Source organism: Erpetoichthys calabaricus, chromosome 4 (genome assembly GCF_900747795.2).
Source record: "Erpetoichthys calabaricus chromosome 4, fErpCal1.3, whole genome shotgun sequence".
Lineage (NCBI taxonomy): Eukaryota > Metazoa > Chordata > Cladistia > Polypteriformes > Polypteridae > Erpetoichthys > Erpetoichthys calabaricus.
Genome location: NC_041397.2, coordinates 51,239,809 through 51,260,979, shown reverse-complemented (window position 1 = coordinate 51,260,979; position 21,171 = coordinate 51,239,809). Strand labels below are relative to the sequence as shown.

The following is a 21,171-nucleotide window of genomic DNA, read 5'->3' as shown; positions in this document are numbered from 1 at the left end:
GTATTAAAATAGAATATTTGTAAATTGTAGTTAATCTTTAGTTTATCAGAAGTGTTTGTTTCACTTAACATTTTCAGTGACACCATTTTTGCTGATAAGTTGGCCTAATATTTAAGCCTCCCTCCTATCAAAACAATTCGACTAGTTCACATCAGATTGAAACAAAAATATTAATACCCACTTACAAGGAGAACATATTGGCCTAAATTGCATAGATGTTTTGTTTTTATTCAAAGTAAATTAGTAAAACTAAGATCAAATTATGTATAGATATTTTTGGTGCAAAATTTAGGCTTAGGACTGCTCCCTGGGGAAACAAAATCCCATAATCAATGAAAATTTTGTCTGTTGACCTTGCAATTAATAAATGCTGCCACTGGACCACCGCAGGGCTCAACAGCTATAATATTGTTCAGTTAGCCAACAGACAACTGATGTTAATCCACTGGATGGTTACCACTAGCGTTCTAGCTGCCTGAAGCTGCTGATGAGCCATTACCTACTGAGTGGCCAGACCGCACCAAGTCAACAGTGGGCCACTGGCTGAAATCTCTTTCGGCTTGCTGCTGTTCCCCCGTGGTCGGTCTGCTGGCTGGTGGCGTGGTGCCCCAAAACAGACAGCAAACCGACAGATGCTTGCTTTCTGCCAGTGTTTTTCTCATTTTTGTGTCTGAGGTAGAATAGAGGAGGCAGGGAAAGGATCATCTCAGGAGGATGGCACTTTGTCGGAGAGCAAAATATGGATGCAGTTTTTGTCTGAAGTTGTATTCTGCCTTGAAAGAGGGAGGATGGTGTTTTGAATGTGGAATGGTGGGTATTTTTTCGGTTTTTCAGTCCTAAAATGAACACCATATAAACAGTCATTAACACACATGAAATGCAAAAAATTGCCAAAATACACAGATAGTTAATAGTGATTCAATTTTTATTATTAGCCATTCTAAATTCATGACAGATATGTTGTGAATTTTCTGTTATATACTTATAATATTTATCTTTGAGAAAATTGTGCTTTGTCAAGCGTTTTCTGTTTAAGCTGTAACATTTCTGTTTGTCTCTACAGCCATAAGAGTTCTAACCTGCTTGTATCATTTAATCTATATTTTAAATAATTTTGACTTGTTTTGACAGTTTTGCCCACTCATTTTTAGCAAGTTTTCTCTTCCAGTGCTAACCACTGTGCCACTCTGCTGCCTCCGGCTAAAAATTGTTATTAAAGGCATATAGTATACTAGTATGTACCACATGTATTTCTATGAACTGTAAAGGTTCTTCTTTCTTGCTTTATAGTTAAAAAATATTCTTTTTTATTTTACTCTAGGGAATGTATATCAAATCAACCTATGATGGTCTCCATGTAATCACTGGAACTACTGAAGGAGTAAGCATTTATCTTTAATAACAATGAAAATGTTGCACATTTAAAAACTTTAGACTATGACTAAGCACTTGCCATTTTATTTATTTCAATTGATCACTATGATAGGCATTATTTTTTATTTATGATAAATATAACTAATAAATCTAAAACTACAGAGCTGGATTTACCTGAATATAATTGTTGCCTCCAGTGGTTTCAACTCCTGAATTAAGTGAAAGATTTCTTTTTGTAAAGGCTAAGATTGTTACTTATTTGTAAATTAACATGGTAATACAGTGTGACAAGTTATAGGTAGATAACATAATTTATTGTAAAAAAAAAAAAAAAAAAGATTATTTCAGAATGTATACGCATTTTCATTTAAATTATCCTTCGTTGTTACTAATTCCTGTACTGAACAGGATTTTTTTTCATTGAGGGTGTTACTGGAATGATTACTAACTAGCAAAACAAAGTCTAATCATCTTTAAAAACAGGTCAGTTTCTAAAATACTATGAGACTTCATTGGTAGGGATTATCTAGAGAAAAAATAATGCTGAGCTCTTTAATAAGATAGTGAAAAAGTTTTGTGCGATTTCCGTTGTTTCCCAGAATATGCACTTATGCTTTAAGCACGTCTCTATAACTCATTTCTTGTATCTTTTCCATATTTTTTGGCTGGAAAATTACGCACTTTATATATAAAAGTTTTAAATTGGGTTTAAATCCTATTGTCTACCTTTATGTATGTAAGTAATTGGAGCTTCAAGTTTACTAGCTGCACTTGGCTTTAATGGATTTTATAATGTGTGTAGTAAAGAAATACGTAAAAAATACCGTTAAGTTTATTCAGAGATGGTTTCAACATTTGTTTTACCCTGCAAAGTCGCCTCCACTTCTGTTTTGTTCAGTTTGCCTTGAATAAGTCATGCTCTTACTGTAGGTTCTCCTGAACTATTAATTGTGAGGTTATTCTGAAGAGGCAAAATAATATGCCAGATACTGATTTATTTATTTATTTTCGAAAAATGTTTCTTGATATTTGGTTAGGCTCAACACATGTTTGTTGCTGTTTAGCTCATTTGTAATATTTAAAATAGGTAATAATTTAAGAGTTTAATTTTAAAATTGTGTCTCTTATGTAGGAAAATGGCATTGGTTTTATTTATAGTAATTTAATTGTAATTAGTGCTTGCATTATTGTATTTTTGACCTAAATATGTTCTTTTTATTTTTCATCAAATTCCAGTATAAAATAGCAAAAAGCATATCTTAGATTATACTTCAAGATAATTATTTAAATATTTGTGCTTCGTGGTTAATAGAACAGAGATCTCTTATTATGACAATAAGCTGATTAATTTCAAAGATGCATATCAAAATATAGTTGTTAAACTTGTTAAAGCGAACCATAAAGGAATAGGTCAAATTAAACCATGTTCTGTGAAAGCCTGCTTTCCTAATCTAATAACAAATAATAAGATTTTTAAGTACATTTCTAATAAGTATTCAGTGTTTATAAAGTAATTTTAAGTTAGTTGCATGAGTTTTTTGATCCACAAAAATATGCAGCATAGTTTGTGTTTCACACTCGCTATTCAGTGTTTTACTCCATTCCAGTACACATGTTTGTAAATTGAGCATTGACTGTTCATTGAATCAGTTGAAGCATGTTGTTGTTTCCATTGTTCTTGGTTATTTAAAAATACACCCAATAATTTTATCATTGAGAGAGTTTGTGTTATTTTGAAAAATACCATTTTAAATGCAATGTGCATTTTTTTAGGTATCATCTCATTAACTTGTCAGTTCCAACATGGTTTTTGTGTTTTTTAATGCGGTGCACAGTTTAAGCAAAGCTGATGTGATGCTGATAGAAGATCCAAAATGTTTTGCTGGATTTCTGACTGGCTGAAGTCACAGAGTGAGGTCTTGGGATGAAATTATCTTTGTAGTAATTTCTGGAGCAATTTAAATACTTTTTAAAATAATTTTAAATATATTTTTTTCTTCTGCTCCCTTGCTATTGACTTGTAACATTTCATTTTATAAGAACCTAACATTAATCACCTTTAAGATTCAGCTGGTAGATCAAACTTTTTAAATGTCTCTTTTGATTTCAGTAAAGTTTTCTTTAGCAAGCAGATGCAGAACCCAGTAAATTAGACTTATACTTCTCAAAGCCCTTGGCATTGTGTCATGTATTTGCATTTCAGTATCTTGATACACATCAGCTTTGCTGTCAGAAGAAGTATGTGGCTTTCTTTTGCTAAAATTTTCAGTATGTCTTCAAACAGCAGGACAATTATCAAACTTAATGGATGTTGGTCTTCCTCTTACATTTAATATAAAGTATCTCTTTGCAGTAAAAGAAAAGTCCTTTCGTGCAGGACCACACTGGGACAGTGTGCAAGGGGGCACCCTTCACATTATACTTAATTCTTCTCTTCACCCTTGTTATGACATTTTCTATCTCCCTTGTTTGTTTTTAAGCACTTCAGTGCTTACTTTCTGTCTGAATGAGTGCCTGCTTCCTGAAGCCACTAGCAGTTTGCCCAGCTGAATGTCATCAATTCATATGTCTCTATATCAAATTTTATACAAGATTTGTTTTGCTTTCCAATTCAGTCTAGTTTGTCCATAAGGAATGTGTTTCATTGTGCTTGGGTTTTTATTTTCTTTATTAAACCATTTCTTTAATTACAAATTTTTGGAATTATTTTGAATGATGGATGTGCAGGTTTTCTGGGAATTTTTTTTTTTTTATCATGTTAGACTTTAGGACACAGACATTTGGTGGTTTTGTGTGAAAGAAAATTATTTGTTTTCGGGAATTTAGATTACACTACAAAATACTGTATTATGCTAAATCCTTTCAACCCCAATCTTAAAGTTACAATTTACACTTTCAATTGATTAAAACCAAGGCCAATGTACACGATTATAATTATGTTTCATTTTCTTTGGCAGTCTCCTGCAGATCGCTGTAAGAAGATCCATGCAGGGGATGAAGTAATCCAAGTCAATCATCAAACAGTGGTGTGTATCGCTCTCGCTCTCGCTCTCTCTCTGCCTCTTTCTGTCTCTGTCTCTCACTATGTGTAGTTATACAAGAGTGAATATATATGTATATTTGTGTATATATACTGTATATATATATTCATATATACATGTACTCTTTGCGTAAAAATCTGATTATTTTTATATCATATTTTTAACATATAAACATTTCCTGCATAATAAAATTTATCAATTTCTTAAGCTTCTATGCAATCTATATTAAAATCAATTGTAAATCAAATGAATTTGTATGGTTTAAAAACTTAACTAGTAAATATTTTCAAATTAATATTCTCTTGTAAATGTAAAGTGTAAAGGTGAAGTATGGTGTATAAGAAACTGATTTGTTTTTATAGACACATCATATTACAGGTTCATAAGTTGCCGAGCAATTTCTTTGTCCTTGGAAATTCAGCATGTTATCACTGTATATAATTTCCAACATAATCATACTAGTTTAAGGTCAAGTTCAATAATTAAGAGATATGAGTTTTAATGTAACTAATTTTCAAGCATCACTCTCATTTAATAATCTCTAAGAGACATGAATGAAAATCTGGATAATAGTGCAGTCCCTTGCTGTATGGTTGCACTGTTTTTTACTGTTGTGGTTTTTGTTTTTCTTCTTCTAAGTTACTTTTTGTGACTTCACACTTCTCTAATTAGTTTGTTTAAAGCATATTTCCATTTTGAGTTTTGGGGGAATTTGATGGTGGTTTTCATTTGCTGGTTAGTTCCCTGAAAAAGTAATTAAAACTAATTTTTTGAGAAATAGGCAAAGGAAATGATTTGAACCAATATGTCATTGCTTGAAATGAAATCAACAGTAGATTTGGGTAACAAAGATCTCTGTAAATTCCTCCACTGGCAGCTACTGGCTTTTATTTCTTAAAGCATGTAAAACATTAGTTCATTCTGTATATGATGCACAGCACACTAAGTCTGCTGTGTGTTTCAGTATTATTAGCAGTAAAGTTACACATCTTCTTTCATCCTCTGAAATCATCCAAAATCCCAACATCTTGCACTAGCTTCAGAGTAGCTTTATCATATTCTCATTCTCTTATGAAGTTGTTTCAAAGAGAAAAAATATTTGTTCTTATGTAAGAAACATCTATAGGTAATGTGGTTTAGACATGTATAAAAAAATGAAAAGATCATATGTAGAAAAATTATATATTTTTGCATTATTTAGGCAAGATTAATTTTGTTTGTTACATACAATAGCAAGAATTTAATTATTTTATTTAAAAAATAATTCCAGAAATTTAAAGTGTAGTGCATATGTATTTATAAACCTCTCTCCTTTCATTTTTTTTCCTTTAACCTGAAGGAAATTTTCAGCTAGTTAAACGAGCACTGAAGTTTTATGTTCCATTCTTTATGAAATATAGCTTCTATATACAGTATTAAGCTAAGCATGAGCAACAAAGTTACTGAAGGCCTGCTTGTTTGTAATTCTTTGGTGCTCACATGTCAAGTTAATTAAAATTTCAAACATCACAAACTTGTGATGCTGTAATGTTTCAAATCTCTCCCACCTTTTCTTAACTTGCTGTTTTTGCTTAGTCTGTGTACTAAATCAGAATTAGGAATCAAGCTGAACTGACCATACCTGCAGCGATTACTCATTACATCAGATGTAATGGCTGACCCTGCGCTCTGACCCCAAGGGGTATGCGAAAACTGCCAAATTCCTAATACAAGAAATTGTATAAGGCAAAATAAAGAACAAAAACAAAAAACAAATATATGATATTTAAAGATTTTACATATTTTAATATAGCTCAAAAAATGTGTTAGATGAGGACAATCTGAGGCCAGATAAATCTTGCAGGCAGGACAGGTCTTACATGAGAGCTGCCAATTGATAATACGTACCTTACGGTACCACTGTAAGTAATTATTAAATTAAAAAAGATGTAGAATGCATATTAATTTATTTTGTAGCTATTCAATGCTTTATAGAGTCATTATCATGATGTCATTGCATAGTAAAGTGTTATAAACACTGTATGAACCACACTACACCTTTATATTCATCTAGGCAATCAAAATTCTTAAAATGATGCATATACAGTATTAATAAGAAAATCTGGATTATTTTTTTAAGACTCTACATAGTCATTTTTAAGTTAAACCTGTGAGTTTTATAATGTGTCAATGAATTTTGCCAGAGGATTTTGTTGTGCTAAGCAAAAAAATTACACAATTTCACACATACTTTTAGTTGGTGTAGGAAATATATAGTTATAATCATTAATGAGCAGTGGAAAATTCTCTAAGAGGTCAGTAAGGCTGAAGTGCTCAGTAGTTTGAGAGATGTGCCAGATAAAACAGCTTGTGCATTAGCAGGTGAATATTGCATGGTGACCTGCAGTAGTGCTTTTAACACTAGAATTCCTGAAGCCTACAAAAAAGCTCGTAATACCGGCCCACCTTAAATCCCTTCACACCGGGCACTCTGTGTTTTAAGTGGTGAGCTGAGCTCCGTCAAGGTGGGGAATGGTGACCTGCAGTATGCTTTTAACACTACAATTCCTGATGCCTATGAAAAAACTTGTAATCCCGGCCCACCTTAAATCCCTTTGCACTGGGCACTCCTTGTTTTGAGTAGTGAGCTGAGCTCTGTCAAGGAGGGGGGTGGGACAGCAGGCTGCTTGCTGCTTGTGCTGATCGACGGGGATTACAAGTTTTTTCCTTAGGCTTCAGGAATTCTAGTGTTAATTCAGTACAGTTTTACTGTCAGACCTCTCTTGTTTGAAAAACCATAGCAAGATCAACATGTAGTAATTCCAATAACATTTACTTTCAATGAGGAAGCTAGGCCCAGTTTGTTCTGGATGGCATATCTAACATGACATTACTTCCTAATCAAAACATTGGCCTATACTAGTTTTTTTCCCCCAAGAGTGATTAAGTGCACACATAATGTACCATATTCTATTGTCCTAAACCTAGCATCCTTACAGTGCATGACATTACCTCATTATGCAGCCAACATCCCCTCACCACTGTTGTACAGTACATCCTATATTTGGTTATAGTTTCAGATCAATTAGACCAAGATTTCATGGGCCTAAGTTAATGATTTTGGCCCAATATGGCCAATCACTAATACCATGTGACTTACCAAGTTTGTTGAGTTCAAATTGATGATATTGCAAAATTTGCATCTCATTAAGAAAATACTATAACAAAATGTGACTGTCAGGATGGTGCTGTGTTTAATACTACTAATTTACCTGCATAGGGATGTGGGTTCAGTTGCAGCTTGGATCATATTTTTGTGTCCTGTAGTTTTCGCCCACATCCCAAATACCCACAGGGTATTTTATAATTGGGTGAGAGGATGTGTATGAATAAACCAGTGTAAACTTCCATCCTGTTCAAAATTAGCTCTTGCCAACTGATTGTTGTTGTCACGATAGATTGTGTTTCAATGACAAAGCTGGTTGACATTAAGTGATCTGTGGTACAATTTTTTTTTATGTGTCACTTTTATATCATTGCCTTACATTTCATGAAAAACATTTGAGTCACATGTCTAATTCTAGGGATTTTCTTCACATCTGGCAGGATAAAGAAGTATTACAAAAATAAATAAGCAAACTTACATTGGCAGTAGTTGTCCAGCTGCCAAGATGCTTAAAAAACTAAACGTTTTTGAAGATATGGTTTATTGTTACATTGTTTTTTTACAGTTATATGAAAAAGTAAATACATGAAAATGTTTGACTTTTTTACATTTTGGATGAAAGTATATTTAATCTTAACATCACTTTTACCTATCAATACTAATGAAATAATTATACACAACATATAATTAAATAGTCACATTTTGCCGTAATTTGTCTTGTTTAAATTAACAGAAGTGCACTTTCTTTTATCAGTACATCACTTGCCTAAATATAGAATCAGGTGCACCTTAATAATGAAGAAATGACAGCTTTGCTTAATATAAACACCAGGAACCTGAACTGTAGTTTAATCAAAGAAATTGAGAGGTCAATGGCTACGTCAGTTTAAGATCACAAGATTTCTCTGATACCCTCACAAGAAAAGATTGTTCATGTTTATGAGTCTTGGGGTGGGTTAGAGCCATTTCTAAATGGTCTGTGGTCACTGCGTTGTCTGAAAGATCATGTACCAATGCAAAAAAGTAACAAACTACAGGAAATCTGTGTTATCCAAGTCGTCCCACCAAATTCAGCCTAATATGTGATCAAAAACAGCTACAGAAAGTCTAATAGAAACATTGGAGATCATCAAGAGATTTGCATGCAGGTCTTGGTTGGTGTGACAACGCTCTATCAACACGTGCCCCCCAACCTTGCCTCAATTAGTTTCAAAGTACACAAGTCAACCATTTGATAAAAACTGCACAACTTTGACCTACATATCGAGGACATAAAGGAAGAAGCTTCTGCTTTCAAAAAAGAATCTTGATGAAAAACAAGGTTATGTGCTGACCCCATATGCCCCTCAATTAGATTAAGTGAGAGAGAGAATTTTTGTTTCAACAAAATTAAAGTGTCATAATTAGGACATTCATTTTGTATTTAGCAGACCCCCGTGACCCTGTGTTCGGATTCAGCGGGTTGGAAAATGGATGGATGGATGGATGGATGGATTTTGTATTTAATGACAACAAAGAAAATTGACACATTTCAGTAGAAAAGAACATTTTTTGTTATATAAGTATTTTGTAATCGACACATTTAAATATTGTTTCTTACTTATCTTTATAAAGAATAATAATCCAATATTACCACAATGGATAGAGTATACAAGTAAGGTGTAAAAAGCACAATAGCTGCCCCAGTTGATACAAAGTTTTTATTATCTGTTTAGGCAAATTTATAACGGGACAAGTCACTTTAAAAAAAGGCCAATAATTATCTCCTAATTTTAGTAGATGTTATAATTATAATGAGATTTTTTGATTTATGAACCATTGTTCTCCGCTTTACAGTCTTTTTGAAATATTTCCATTTACAGAAGACATTGGCTTCTTGAAGTAATTATTTCTAACCCATGTCCATCCTTCAAATAATTGATATTCTCAACTGAATGCAGTTAGAGGTGTATAATCTGAGAAATTATGCTTTCAATGTTTATTAAAAAGGCAGCCTGTAAAAGAAATGACATACGTACATTATTTCTTGTGTTTGTCTCGTTATCATTATAATTTTTCCCTTTAATTTTATAGTCATGTATTTATTTTTTAAATATACATCCATATCGTAAAATAAATCATTCTAAGTGATAATGTCTCATTTCAGAAACAATTAATGAAAATTTAATGTTGTTTAAAGATGGAACAGTAAAAGTGGGCGTTGTGTTAGTATAGTGATTAGACTGCTACTTTACAGCCATAGGTGACATTCTACAGTTCAGAATCTCACCAGGTGACATAATGATTAGCACTGTTTGCTCATAGGTCCAGGAGACAGGATTTGTATTTTGGCCAGTCTGTTTTCACTTTTTTTTTTTTTAAATAGATTTTTCTCCAAAAGTTCTTGATTTCCTGCTACTCTGTGCGTTAGATTGATGAGTGTCTCTAAACTGACCCATAGGATTTGAGTTTCCATATCTACTGTCCTTGTGTGTGCCTTGTGATAGACTAACACTTTGTCCAGGAAGTATTCCTGTCTTTTTGCCCCAAAGAGGCTATGAAAGCTACAAAGATTTAAGGACAGATATATTAAATAATAAATGGTAGAGCAAAATACCGTGACTATACAAGTAATAGAATAGTGGGTGAGTATTCACAATATAGGATTATAATCTTACTGTAGGATATATTAATGAAAAATAATGCCTGTCTTGTATTTGTACTTTTCTGTTTACTGTGCATTTGGATTCCTGCTTCAGCGTAATATGTTGAACTGACTTTCTAAATCATATTTTTTCAATTCATTTTGTGAAAGCAAATTTAAGATCAGCTACAACAAGCCTTTTGAGAATTTTCTGGTTTAACTAACTGAAAGTTTACTACAAAGAACTATTTATAAATGACCTATAATGCATCTAACTGTTAAAAAGTGTTAAGCAAGCCCTATGTTTAATTTGCCTGTTATAATGTACTTTATCAGATGAATAATAACAGAGGAAAGAAAGGAAATGCTTTACCTTTCTGGAAGTATAATTGAACAATGCATGTTTTTTAGCTACAACTGATTAAGTATCCATGTGAAATGTGGTAGATTGTGGTATTTTTGAAGATTATTGTATGTTTCATTCCTCTTTCAAGAGTAAAGTGATAATTTTTGAGAAAAAACAATAAATAAAATCATAGTAAGATAATTGTTGCTATCAGACAAGCTATGTATTGCGTATCTTCCATTCCCATACAATTCTTTGGTTTCTGCTCTTGCTGTTAAGAGGGTAGCACTGTATCAAATCTCTGTGTTACTCCCTCAGAACTATAAAATGAACAGGTTTAAATGAATGTGGATATAGCTTGTCATAGACTAATATCCCTTTGAGGACTGGTTCCTGCCTTGCCACCATTTTTACAGAACATCCTGCTGTATAATAGAAAAAGAAGTTCCAGAATGTAGCTGGATTCAAAAATGGCTGAAGGAACCTTTCCAAGAGGACACCACGAGAACTACAGTTCTAGATATAGTATATGGCAAATGAAGTGTTTTTTTTTCAGTAAGCATAAAGTCCTACAAATAGAATGTAAATATTTCTCCTGCATGCTAATTACACAATGAGAGTGTTCTTAGACTGGAAGGTATACGTTAGGTGTACTTCTGGTCAAGGGAAGTTATGATTTAACCATGTAAAACAGTTGGGATACTGCTTCTGGAAAATTAAGTGCTGTATGGCTCCCATAGTGTAGTATACAAAAAACTTTTCTTCACTAGTAAAAGTCTGGATAAATAAGGCAAGGGTTTAATCATTTAATCTTAAGTGTCCAATGAGTTTTGGAAAAGTCATAGAATTTTTTAACATGGCTATATGATAATTTTGTTTTTGTGTTAGCAAAATCATGAAAATGTTACTGCCTGACTGTTACTAACATTACCCATTATGGCATTGTCAGGTCTTGTCTCCAGAATTTTAAAGTGAGCCATGAGCTAGTGTCCATGTCAGAGTGGCCAGTAAATCTATTTTCATCAAGTTCTGCAACCAATGAATATAAGATATGGCTCCAAAATGAAGAAGCCCCAAGGACACGTAAAATGCAAGTTATTTAGGAAAATGTCGATGACAGGGAGAATATGGATGAAGTTGTGCTAGTAAGTCAAACAAATGGTTAAAAAAAACACACAATGACAATGAGAAGGCTTTGACTAAACAACTGGAATGAGCACCTTTTGTAACTCTCCTGCAGCTAGCAAAAAAAAGGCTAGCAAAATCACCTCCCATAATAAGCCAGCCAGGCAAATCAATTTACTGCCTGCTGGTTTTGTGAACACTAAAAGTAACTCATTCGCGTTATTCATAGAAAGTGTCCACTAAAGTTGGCCAGCTGTTTAAAACATTATTTCCTGGCAGCAAAATGTTCCTGTATTGAAACAAACTGTGCATATTACACCACTTTCAATATTTCTCCTTATTGGTGTTTGTCAGGAAAGGGCTACAAAAAGCACGGTATGCCCTGCATTTTCATGAGACTTTTAGTCATGCAGTGCAACTCAGACAAATGGATTTGTATGTAAGAATTGTGAATGCCAGAGAAGTGAGAACTCGATATGTAAACTTTATGGAGCATGCATCTGCTTGGAACATAGTGAAGTTACAGAACACACTTGCAAAGATGGACAATTATCTATGGGGGGGGGATCTGTTATTTAGAAAGTGTTTGACTTGTTGCAGCCTGAGCTTTCGCATGAAATGAATAACACATTGATCAGTGTTGGTTCATGTGGCTTGCACACAGGGCCGTCTTAACGCATGGGTACGCTGGGCAGTTTCCTGGTGGTCCCATGAGCATAGGGGCCCCATGCTAATTTATGTATGTTGTGACTTGCTGAGTGGTTGTGTAGGTAGGGGCCCCAGTGCACTGCTTTGCACATGGGCCTATAATGCTGTTAAGACGGCTCTGCCTGCATATTCTTACCAACACGTTTCACAGTGGTTTTAAATCAATCAGGTGGAAATGGACCATACCCTCTCTAGACTGCACTGGCCATTCAGTGACAGTCCTACATACAGACTTTGTCAAATTCAGAGATTACAGCAGTTTCATGCTTAATTTTTGCAACATTATTGGATCAAACGTTTGACAGTATGTGAAAGAGCACGTATGGCTTTGGTCTAATGTGAAATGTTATGAGAGCTAGGTTCTAAAAGACAATGTAGATAAGCTGAAAATAAAATCTCTTCAAAAGATTAAAAAAAAAGCTGCACAAGTCCTCTGTTCCCTGTGAAATTTTAGTGTTTAACAGCATCACCAAGCAAGTTAGTCCCTTCCTTACTGAATATCGTATGGTCAAATGAGTCTACCTTTCATGAGCAAGGACCTGCACAAACTCATTAAAGGTAAGCTATAGATTTCATATTTGATTAAATAATTAATAAGCTATTTAAACACTAATTTTAATGTGCGTGCCCTATCTGCAGGGCACATGGAATGGTTTGTTATAGAAAAGACCCGGAAAGAAGAAACCTCAACATTGAAGATTCTCCAGGTCCTTTTTCAGAAAACATGTGAGCACAAGGATGTTTCTGTGGTGAACGCTGGATTTTTGTGACAGTCATTGTTCTGTGTCAGTTTAGGGATTCAAAGTTTCAGAGAGGCAGGTGGTTGTGATAAAAATGAAATGTAAAAATCTGATGATTGCTTTTTTTAGGTAGGATTCTTAAGGAGGCTCTAGTAAAACCACCCTCAGAAATGTAAGTTTCTGGACCAAAGAAAGGTGCTCTCAAACAAGAAGCAGTGTGCTCAGAAAACAAAATGAAGAAATGAAAAAGAGTGACCTGCACACTTTTGTCACAGTGAATCTAATGAATGAGGCAGTGTGTTCTGATTTGATGAGGGAGTTCATGGAATTTTGTAATTTTGCTGTGACCACAAGAGGCTTCAGTGATTTATACCCCCCCCATTCGGAAAGGCTGGATACTCCATTTCATGGAATCATGGATTCTAAAGCAGAGTTCAGGAGGCTGTGGAATGTAATGAAGGTACCCTCTGGTTTTGTTTCATTTACAGACATGCCTATCTTAAAAATAGAAGCGAGAGAGGCAAGATGAGCAACCTCAAGGACAAGCTTAAGAACTTAAAAAACACGGACAGGGTTAAGGCTGATGCAAAAGCACTGGAGCACGCAGCAGATGAGTGTGCAGTCAAAGCAGAAAGTACTAACAAACTGATTTTTTTCAAGCAGTAGCACTGCAAAAAGAACAGGCAATGTGAATGGCATCGAGCAAATTGATCTGATCACGGGTAACATCTTACTATATTAATACTGCACTTGCTGTGTTCAGTTTGATAAAATGTAATTCATGAAGAAAAGTTTTTGTTTATTCAAGATTTAGAAAAGCAATATAACAGTTATAATAGCTTGTGTTAGAAACATTCCCTAACAGTTGTCTAAGGTACTAGGAGTAAACAAGTTGAACAATTAAAGCAAAAGTAATCAATGCAAGAATGAAACTCTGACTTTGCAATAGACAAGCAATAGAATAAGTAAAAAATATTTTCTATCTCTTGCCATATATGTAGCTTCAGTGCCTTTCCTCTATATTTGTGTTTGAATGTATCTTTACTGGCGCTCCCTCTGTTGAATATGTTTCCGTAAAGCCTAATTCTCAGACTCATTATTTTCAAGATGCCTTTCTTGTCTTCTGTCCAGTTTTATACGTTGCGTCTTTGAAGGTGCTTCTCTCAGTGTGCCTCATACACCTTTTATTCCTCCTTGTGCGGTTCACACCTGTACTTCCTCTTTTGTTGCACAGCCAAAGCCAAACTGAACAATCACATTGCTCAGGTGGACTAGACGTACAGACCTTAGTGTTGTATTAAACAGTAGATTGATTTTTTTTTTCCTATAAAGTAAATCGCACAATTGGCCTTAAACTGTCAGATATATTTGTCTTTCTGTAAATGGTAGTCCATATTTGTGGTCAGTGCTGTTGAACAATTACACACATGAAAGAACTAATAATGAAATCATGAAACCAGCTGAATAAAGTTTGCAGAAGACAGATAATAAGAAAAGTGTTCAAATTTAGGGGTCCAAGGAATTAACTCTCTAAGACTATTACAAATACCTCAAACTTATCACATTTGCATTATTTTTGTAGAGGTTGTAAGGCCTAATTTTTCATAAAAGTGAAAAGACAAATTCATGTAAATATAGTTTTAAAGGTATGTGTATTATTGTCAACTTTTTGATACATACCAGGGATGTTTGTTGGGTGTAGCTACTCTCGCCCTTGAAGATTAACACGCACACATAAAGTCTCAAGTGGTGGAGTCTTTTGGTTATATGCCACTTACTAGCCATACAATGTCTTGCTTTTACTGCAGTTGTTCTTAGAAAAGCTTAATGAAAATCAGAAGTGTCAAAAGGTGAATGTTTTCCCTGGAAGTTTTTGATTTAGTGATCATTCCTGTTACATTTTCTGATGTCTAAATCAGATAATATCTTGAAGAACGTTGCTCATCTGTGGTTGTTTTTTACTCTTTTCCTTTTTGTTCCATCAGACAAGACATTTATGTAAATATGCACACATGGGGTTTCTGGACATATAACATTGCACACATTTATAACAAATGTCACTGATCAAAGTGCTCCATATTCCTTTGTTTCCCTAATGCGGTAGTACCTAGCTATATAGGACCATCCATTCCCAGGTTATAAATTAATTAAAACAGGCTCTGTGGCATCTATACTTGCCGCCTTTTCTCTCCATGTTTAAGCTGTAAACCAATGAACACAGACTAGTTGTATCCAGCAGGTGGCGCTAGCTCCCTTGATGGAATAGATTTGTTTGTAATTGCGGCATTTTACATAACCTGAAACTATCTTTTTATATAATATGCTACTGTGGCTGTTCGTTTTGTCTGTCCAGGATTTTAAATCATCTGTAGCTCGCAAACTGTTTGAACCATTGACCTGAAATTTGGTACACATATACTATGTAATGTCTACTATCCGTTTTCGGGATGATGATTGACCTCCAAAGGTTATTCCTCTTTTTATTTTTATTTTATTTTATTGTAGAATCAACTCTCGGCAGCGGCCAGCAGGGCGGCCATGCGGCGCATGCGTACAGGCACCGTTCTCATCCCTACTACCTTCACAGACACTTTCCCTACCTCTTCATATCTTAAATCATTCTTGAGACAGATTGAAGACTTAAGTGCCAGCTTAAGTGAAAAATTAAGGAGAATGTATTGAGTAATTGCAAAACAAACACTGACAGTCACTTTTAATGAGAAAAGACGCCAACAAAAGAAGAGAAGAAGTGGGCTGCTAGGATGGAGAAAAGAAGAGCTGCTCAGGAAGCAGCAAGTGCATCAACCACTGAGCAAACAAATGCTAAACGTACAGAGAAAGAGGATGAAAACTATGAATGCTCAAGTCAAGTGTATTCACTGCACGTTATCGTACAGTGCGCCGTTTCTGGTATAGATATAATATAAAAAGGCGATATCACTCCCTTAGTGATACGGCGGTAAGAAATCACATAGGAGAAATAACTTGGCTTTCCTTAATAACGGTCTATGCGGCATAGCAGACGAGGAAGCCATGACAAAAATCCAGTTCGGGAGTGGGAGCCCGATGTATAGAGTCTGCCAATTTAATTGCTGCGTTGGAAGGATTTTCCGGATTGCATGATGGTATTTCCCATCCGTCCATCTGCTTCAAAGGTGTGCTGGCCAATGTTGCGAGGCTTTATACTCTTTCTCCATGTGCTTGCCCCCACTTAGGTGAATAATACAATTCCAAACAAGGCAAAGAGAGGATACAATTTCATGCTGAGTTTGACACACAGAAATAGTACATGTTGCCCATTTCGCAGTTGTCCTTAACTTGTCTTTTCTTAAAATGCTTTGCCTAGCAGTTCTAAATGCTGAGCCCCTGTACTGTCTGGCTCAGCTGTGCATGTGAGTAGAAATAAAAGAAAAGCAGATTTAAAATATTTGCACAGAGCACAGTGACATATTAAACTTATTTTCTGATTACACTAGTACAACACAGGACAAATATATAGGAGAGATGTTTGCAATGCCTGTAATTAAAGTCAGTTCAACCTGGTTTGTTTGCACAAAATAACTAAAATATAATCAGTTTGTACTGAAAAACTGAAGATTTTCCACACCATAACAGTTTGGAAACATTTTAGAATTTTGCTGGTAAAAATTAGTAGGAACCCTGAACCCGGATTAAAGAGAAAATGTAAAAGAGTACTTTTAATTATGAAGGAAGAAGATAAGGTGTTAGGGTTAGTATCTGTGAAGAACAATTCTAGGCAATATCCATAAAGAACTAATTTAGACTTATTGAATCAAAAATCTGGAGAATCTTCCAAATAGTCTGAGAAGTTAATGCAATCAATTTTTTTTTTTGTAAATAGAGGTTTTCTTTCCATGAATGCTATTGCTATTTAGCTGGCATCCTAATATTGTGATTTTAAATTGTCTGTCAATTTTATGGCCTCCCACAGAATCATGGGTGCTCTTCTGTGTTCACATGCTTTTATTACGAATGGTAAAAGTGTTTATGGTACCAAATGGTCAAAAATGTTTCTGTATTGTATATCCATCAGTTTTCTGAATAATTTTTATCATGGGGGTTCAGAGAATATTTTAGTAACATTAGATGTAGGCAGGGCACTGGACAGATCAATAATCCTTCAAAGAAATAGTCGGGCAATATTTGATTGCACAGTGAAGTAGAATATAGCTTCCTGCTTTGTTAATGTTGTATTACTGTGTTCCTTTGTTTGCTTATTATGTTGACACTTGTAAGAGCAGTCAATAGCTGTTTAAAATAGCTTTGGAATATATTGTAGTTTACTGTATGGTGAGCTACATTCAGTGTATATTTAAATTTGCATCTAATGCAAAATCCTCATTCTAGAGTATAAATTTCTTTCAGGTGATTTTCTGCATTAATGTGCTATTTAAAACTGAAACTGCAAAAATTGCTAAAAAGTTTATCGTAGTTTTTGCATAAACTAATAAAACAGAAGGTGAAATTAAGCATTTTCAACATATTGACTATATGTAAACAACAGGTGGACCCTGTGTTTTGGTAATGAACCTTATTGAGTTATGCCAACCAAATCAGCAGAGGTTTTGGGCTCTCTGGGGGCTCCAGCAGTCTGGCATATACTGTAGCACACTAGGCATTTTCAGAAAGAAAGGAAAAAGGTTTACTGGGAAAACTGTCTTATAACTGGTTTTTCATTGTTGGTTATGTAATATCAAAGCACTTTGAACCCTGCATCACCTTTGCACTTGGTGTACAGTTATGAGATAGCAAACCAGAAGGTTTCTATGTTAACATCTCCTTTCTTGAGGATCATTTTCTTATGGGCTATAAACACATAGGGGGAGGGCATTTGGAAGGGCTAAACGTTGCACCTGGAGATGGCTGATTTAACGAATATAGAGCTCTACTAGAGCTTTAAGAAATGACTGTCTTGGGGGCACCTTTTTTGCTGGAAACATTGCTTTAGTTAAGTGCCCACTCCCCTCTTAATTCCTGAGCTAAAGCGTGCAACAACAGGGGTGATAAACTGCAGAAGCACATTGTGTTTCATTTCGGTGTTGTTTGATTAGGAAGAGTGTCAGCTTGGGTTCCCACTTTTTCAAAGGCTCAATTCACAAAATTTTCTACATTTGTGTGGTGATGTTTTAATTGTGCCAAAAACTTTGTGTTGTCTAGGGCTGTAGACATAATGACTAAACAAACTTTTCTTCAGCGCCCTCGTATTAAATCGCATTACAGCCAGATGATTTTTTCATTTAATTTATATATTTTTTTTCTCTTTATTCCCCCTTTTTAAGTATACCTGTCTTGAGTTGTTCCCTCTTTAAAGTAGCCCAGTGTAGATAAAAAATTGTGAGTTTCTGTTAGTAGTTCATTGTGTAGCATGTGAGTGGCCAGCTGCTCCATAACGCAACCTCCGCATGCCAGCGCATTACATTCTGTCATCTCGGCACTCTAAAATTAATAAAGTACAAATACAGCGTACAAGAGGGAATAGCAGTTCTTGGCCAATTTCATTGTAATGACAAACTTGTGTGCATTTCCTTAAATATAATTTTTATCTTATGAGAAATAAATTGGCTTTGGTAACAACTCCTCACAACTCTCTAATGGAATAAACAGGCTGAGAAAATGGATGGATTGAAGGATGAAAGAAATAATAGGCAACCTGTAGGTATGACGGCAATTAAACACATTTTTAAAAATCACACCTTATAGCATACTGATTAAAATAAACCACTTTTTCGGGATGTGTCTGACTCAGAAAGGTTCAATTAGCATTTCTATTTTTATTTAAGCCTGCTAAACCCTGAGTTATAAACAGAAATTCCCCACTACTTGGCACTTTTGCTAAATTTCCAATTTTATTTGTCTAATCTTTGTCATCTTCTAAGTTACCTGAAGCACACAGATCTGTTGCATTCATGGGTTAGAAGGAAAATTTTCAGTAGTGGTTTGTTTGTAGATTAGAAATTAAGATGTATTGAACCTAATTCTGCTTTCACAGTTTTATACTCTAAAACAATAAAGATAAACAAATGTAGAATCTGAACAAATGTAATTATTAATTTTTTGTTGGTAATCATACATATGAGATTAATATATTATCGGCAATATTAGATTGAAACACTTTTGAGCTGACTTTATTACTATAAATACTGTATATTAATATAAATAACAACATGTAAATGTCCCTAGGCATAATTAATTTAACTTCTGCAATAACCATTACAGAATATATTCTCATATCATATTTTAAATCTAACAATTTTTAAGTGCAATTTGTCTGTCCTTTCATAAGTCACCACTTTCTTTTAAAAGTGTATTTTAACAATGTATGCTCTCTTCCTTCTCGTTTTTTTTTCTTCCATATAACATTTTACCTGTAACTTTGTGTTTCTGCATAAGTACTGCCTAGAAAGCACATATTATGTGTGTGCTGTCGATAGAATACTTTGCACATGTAGTGAATTTACAGACTGGTTAATTAAAATGTTCTATTTCATTTTATTTGATTAATGTATTTGTTGGTTACTAGGTGGGGTGGCAGTTGAAAAACTTGGTTAATGCACTACGTGAAGATCCCAGTGGTGTGATCTTGACTTTGAAAAAGAGACCTCAAAGCATGCTAACATCAGCTCCTGCTTTACTAAAGAACATGAGATGGAAGCCTCTTGCATTGCAGGTGAGGAAGTAAGCCATTCTTGCGGCCAGACAAATTAGGACAAGGGCTTGTGACAATGTCAGTGATTAGTTTCATTTTTGCCATTTACTGTTTTAGTAATTAAACACCCTTTTTCTAAGATATGCACTTCTGCTCATCACGACAGTCATTTCATTAGCTGCATGTGTTGCTTGGTCATCACCCATTTTCAAACAGACTCAATCTTTACACACTTTCATTCAACTGGATCTGTACCTGCTCACGTCGGTATGGCAACATTCTTCTGTCTGTTATACAACAACATCATTTAAAAAGAGTCGCTTTGTTAACAACGCAAAAATAAGTTCACTTCATTATTTCTTAATCATAATATACATGAGAAGTGTTGTTAAACATAACATTTTATTTGTCACATTTCCTACATAATAAAATGGATGTGTAAATTGTATCATGGATAGCAACGTATGTAAGTATAATTTCACATAAATAATGCATCCAGCCAAGCAATATAGCAAATACAGATTGGGTAGGCATGCTGACTTTTGAAAGATCATTCTGATTCATTGCCATGTTTTTTGGTGGCAGGAGGAGGTGGTGAATTTATGTACTTGGCCAAATTCCAGGCAAACTGCCTACTCATTGCATTGATGCTGTCATAACCAAGCTACAGTCCTGTTCAAAGGTAGAAATAAAAACTGCAAATTGTAGATACATTTTCTCTTTCATTCAATATCAAAATCTGGAGTTAATTTGTCTTCCTATGCACAATATAACTTTAGTCAACTTAACAAATAATATAAAGAGATTTGGAGTAATTTCCTTAAAGCAGACCGAACACTGAAAGTGTAATTGTTTCAATAAAGTAAGACTTTATTTGATTAGTTTCATAGTACAAAGGAAAATGATTTATTGTTATGGGATATTTGGCTGAGGCCTTATTCCATGTCAATTTTAAAGATAAGGATATATGATTGTTTTTGCACTTTTTTTTTTTTTTTTTTTTTTTTTTTTTTTAGAACATTAGAAAGATTTAGATGGGAACAGGCTACTCGGCCCAACTAAGCTTGCCGGTCCTATCCACTTAATTCCTCCATAATAACACCAAGTCGAGTTTTAAAGGTCCATAAAGTCCAACAACACTACTCGGTAACTTATTCCACGTGTCTATGGCTCTTCGAGTGTATAAAAACATATTAATGTTTGTGTTTCAATTGTTAAAATAAAGTAAGGGTAAATTTCACACATAGAGTTTAATTGTCTTGCTAGGGTGAAACTGAGACTGGAACTGAATCAGTAGTCATATAGTGTCCTGTATACCACATTGCCTGATGGAATTTTTCTTTTGCTATATTGATTACTTAGTACTGAATAGAGAGGAAGCTTGGCAGAAAACTCAGGTCAG

At 34.4% G+C, this 21,171-nt stretch overlaps 1 protein-coding gene across 8 annotated transcripts in view; it reads left to right on the top strand.

Moving 5' to 3' along the window:
- The window catches only part of cnksr2a (connector enhancer of kinase suppressor of Ras 2a), a 676,696-nt gene that overhangs the window by 344,016 nt on the left and 311,509 nt on the right, over nt 1-21,171 (top strand). For 5 of the 8 annotated variants that reach the window (XM_051926925.1, XM_028799448.2, XM_028799446.2 and 2 more), the window contains 3 exons: nt 1,322-1,381; nt 4,332-4,400; nt 19,644-19,790. In XM_051926925.1, coding sequence (XP_051782885.1) covers nt 1,322-1,381; nt 4,332-4,400; nt 19,644-19,790 — 276 coding nt within the window. The remainder of the gene's footprint in view (nt 1-1,321; nt 1,382-4,331; nt 4,401-19,643; nt 19,791-21,171) is intronic. The other 3 variants (XM_028799452.2, XM_028799451.2, XM_051926924.1) reach the window with 1 other exon arrangement.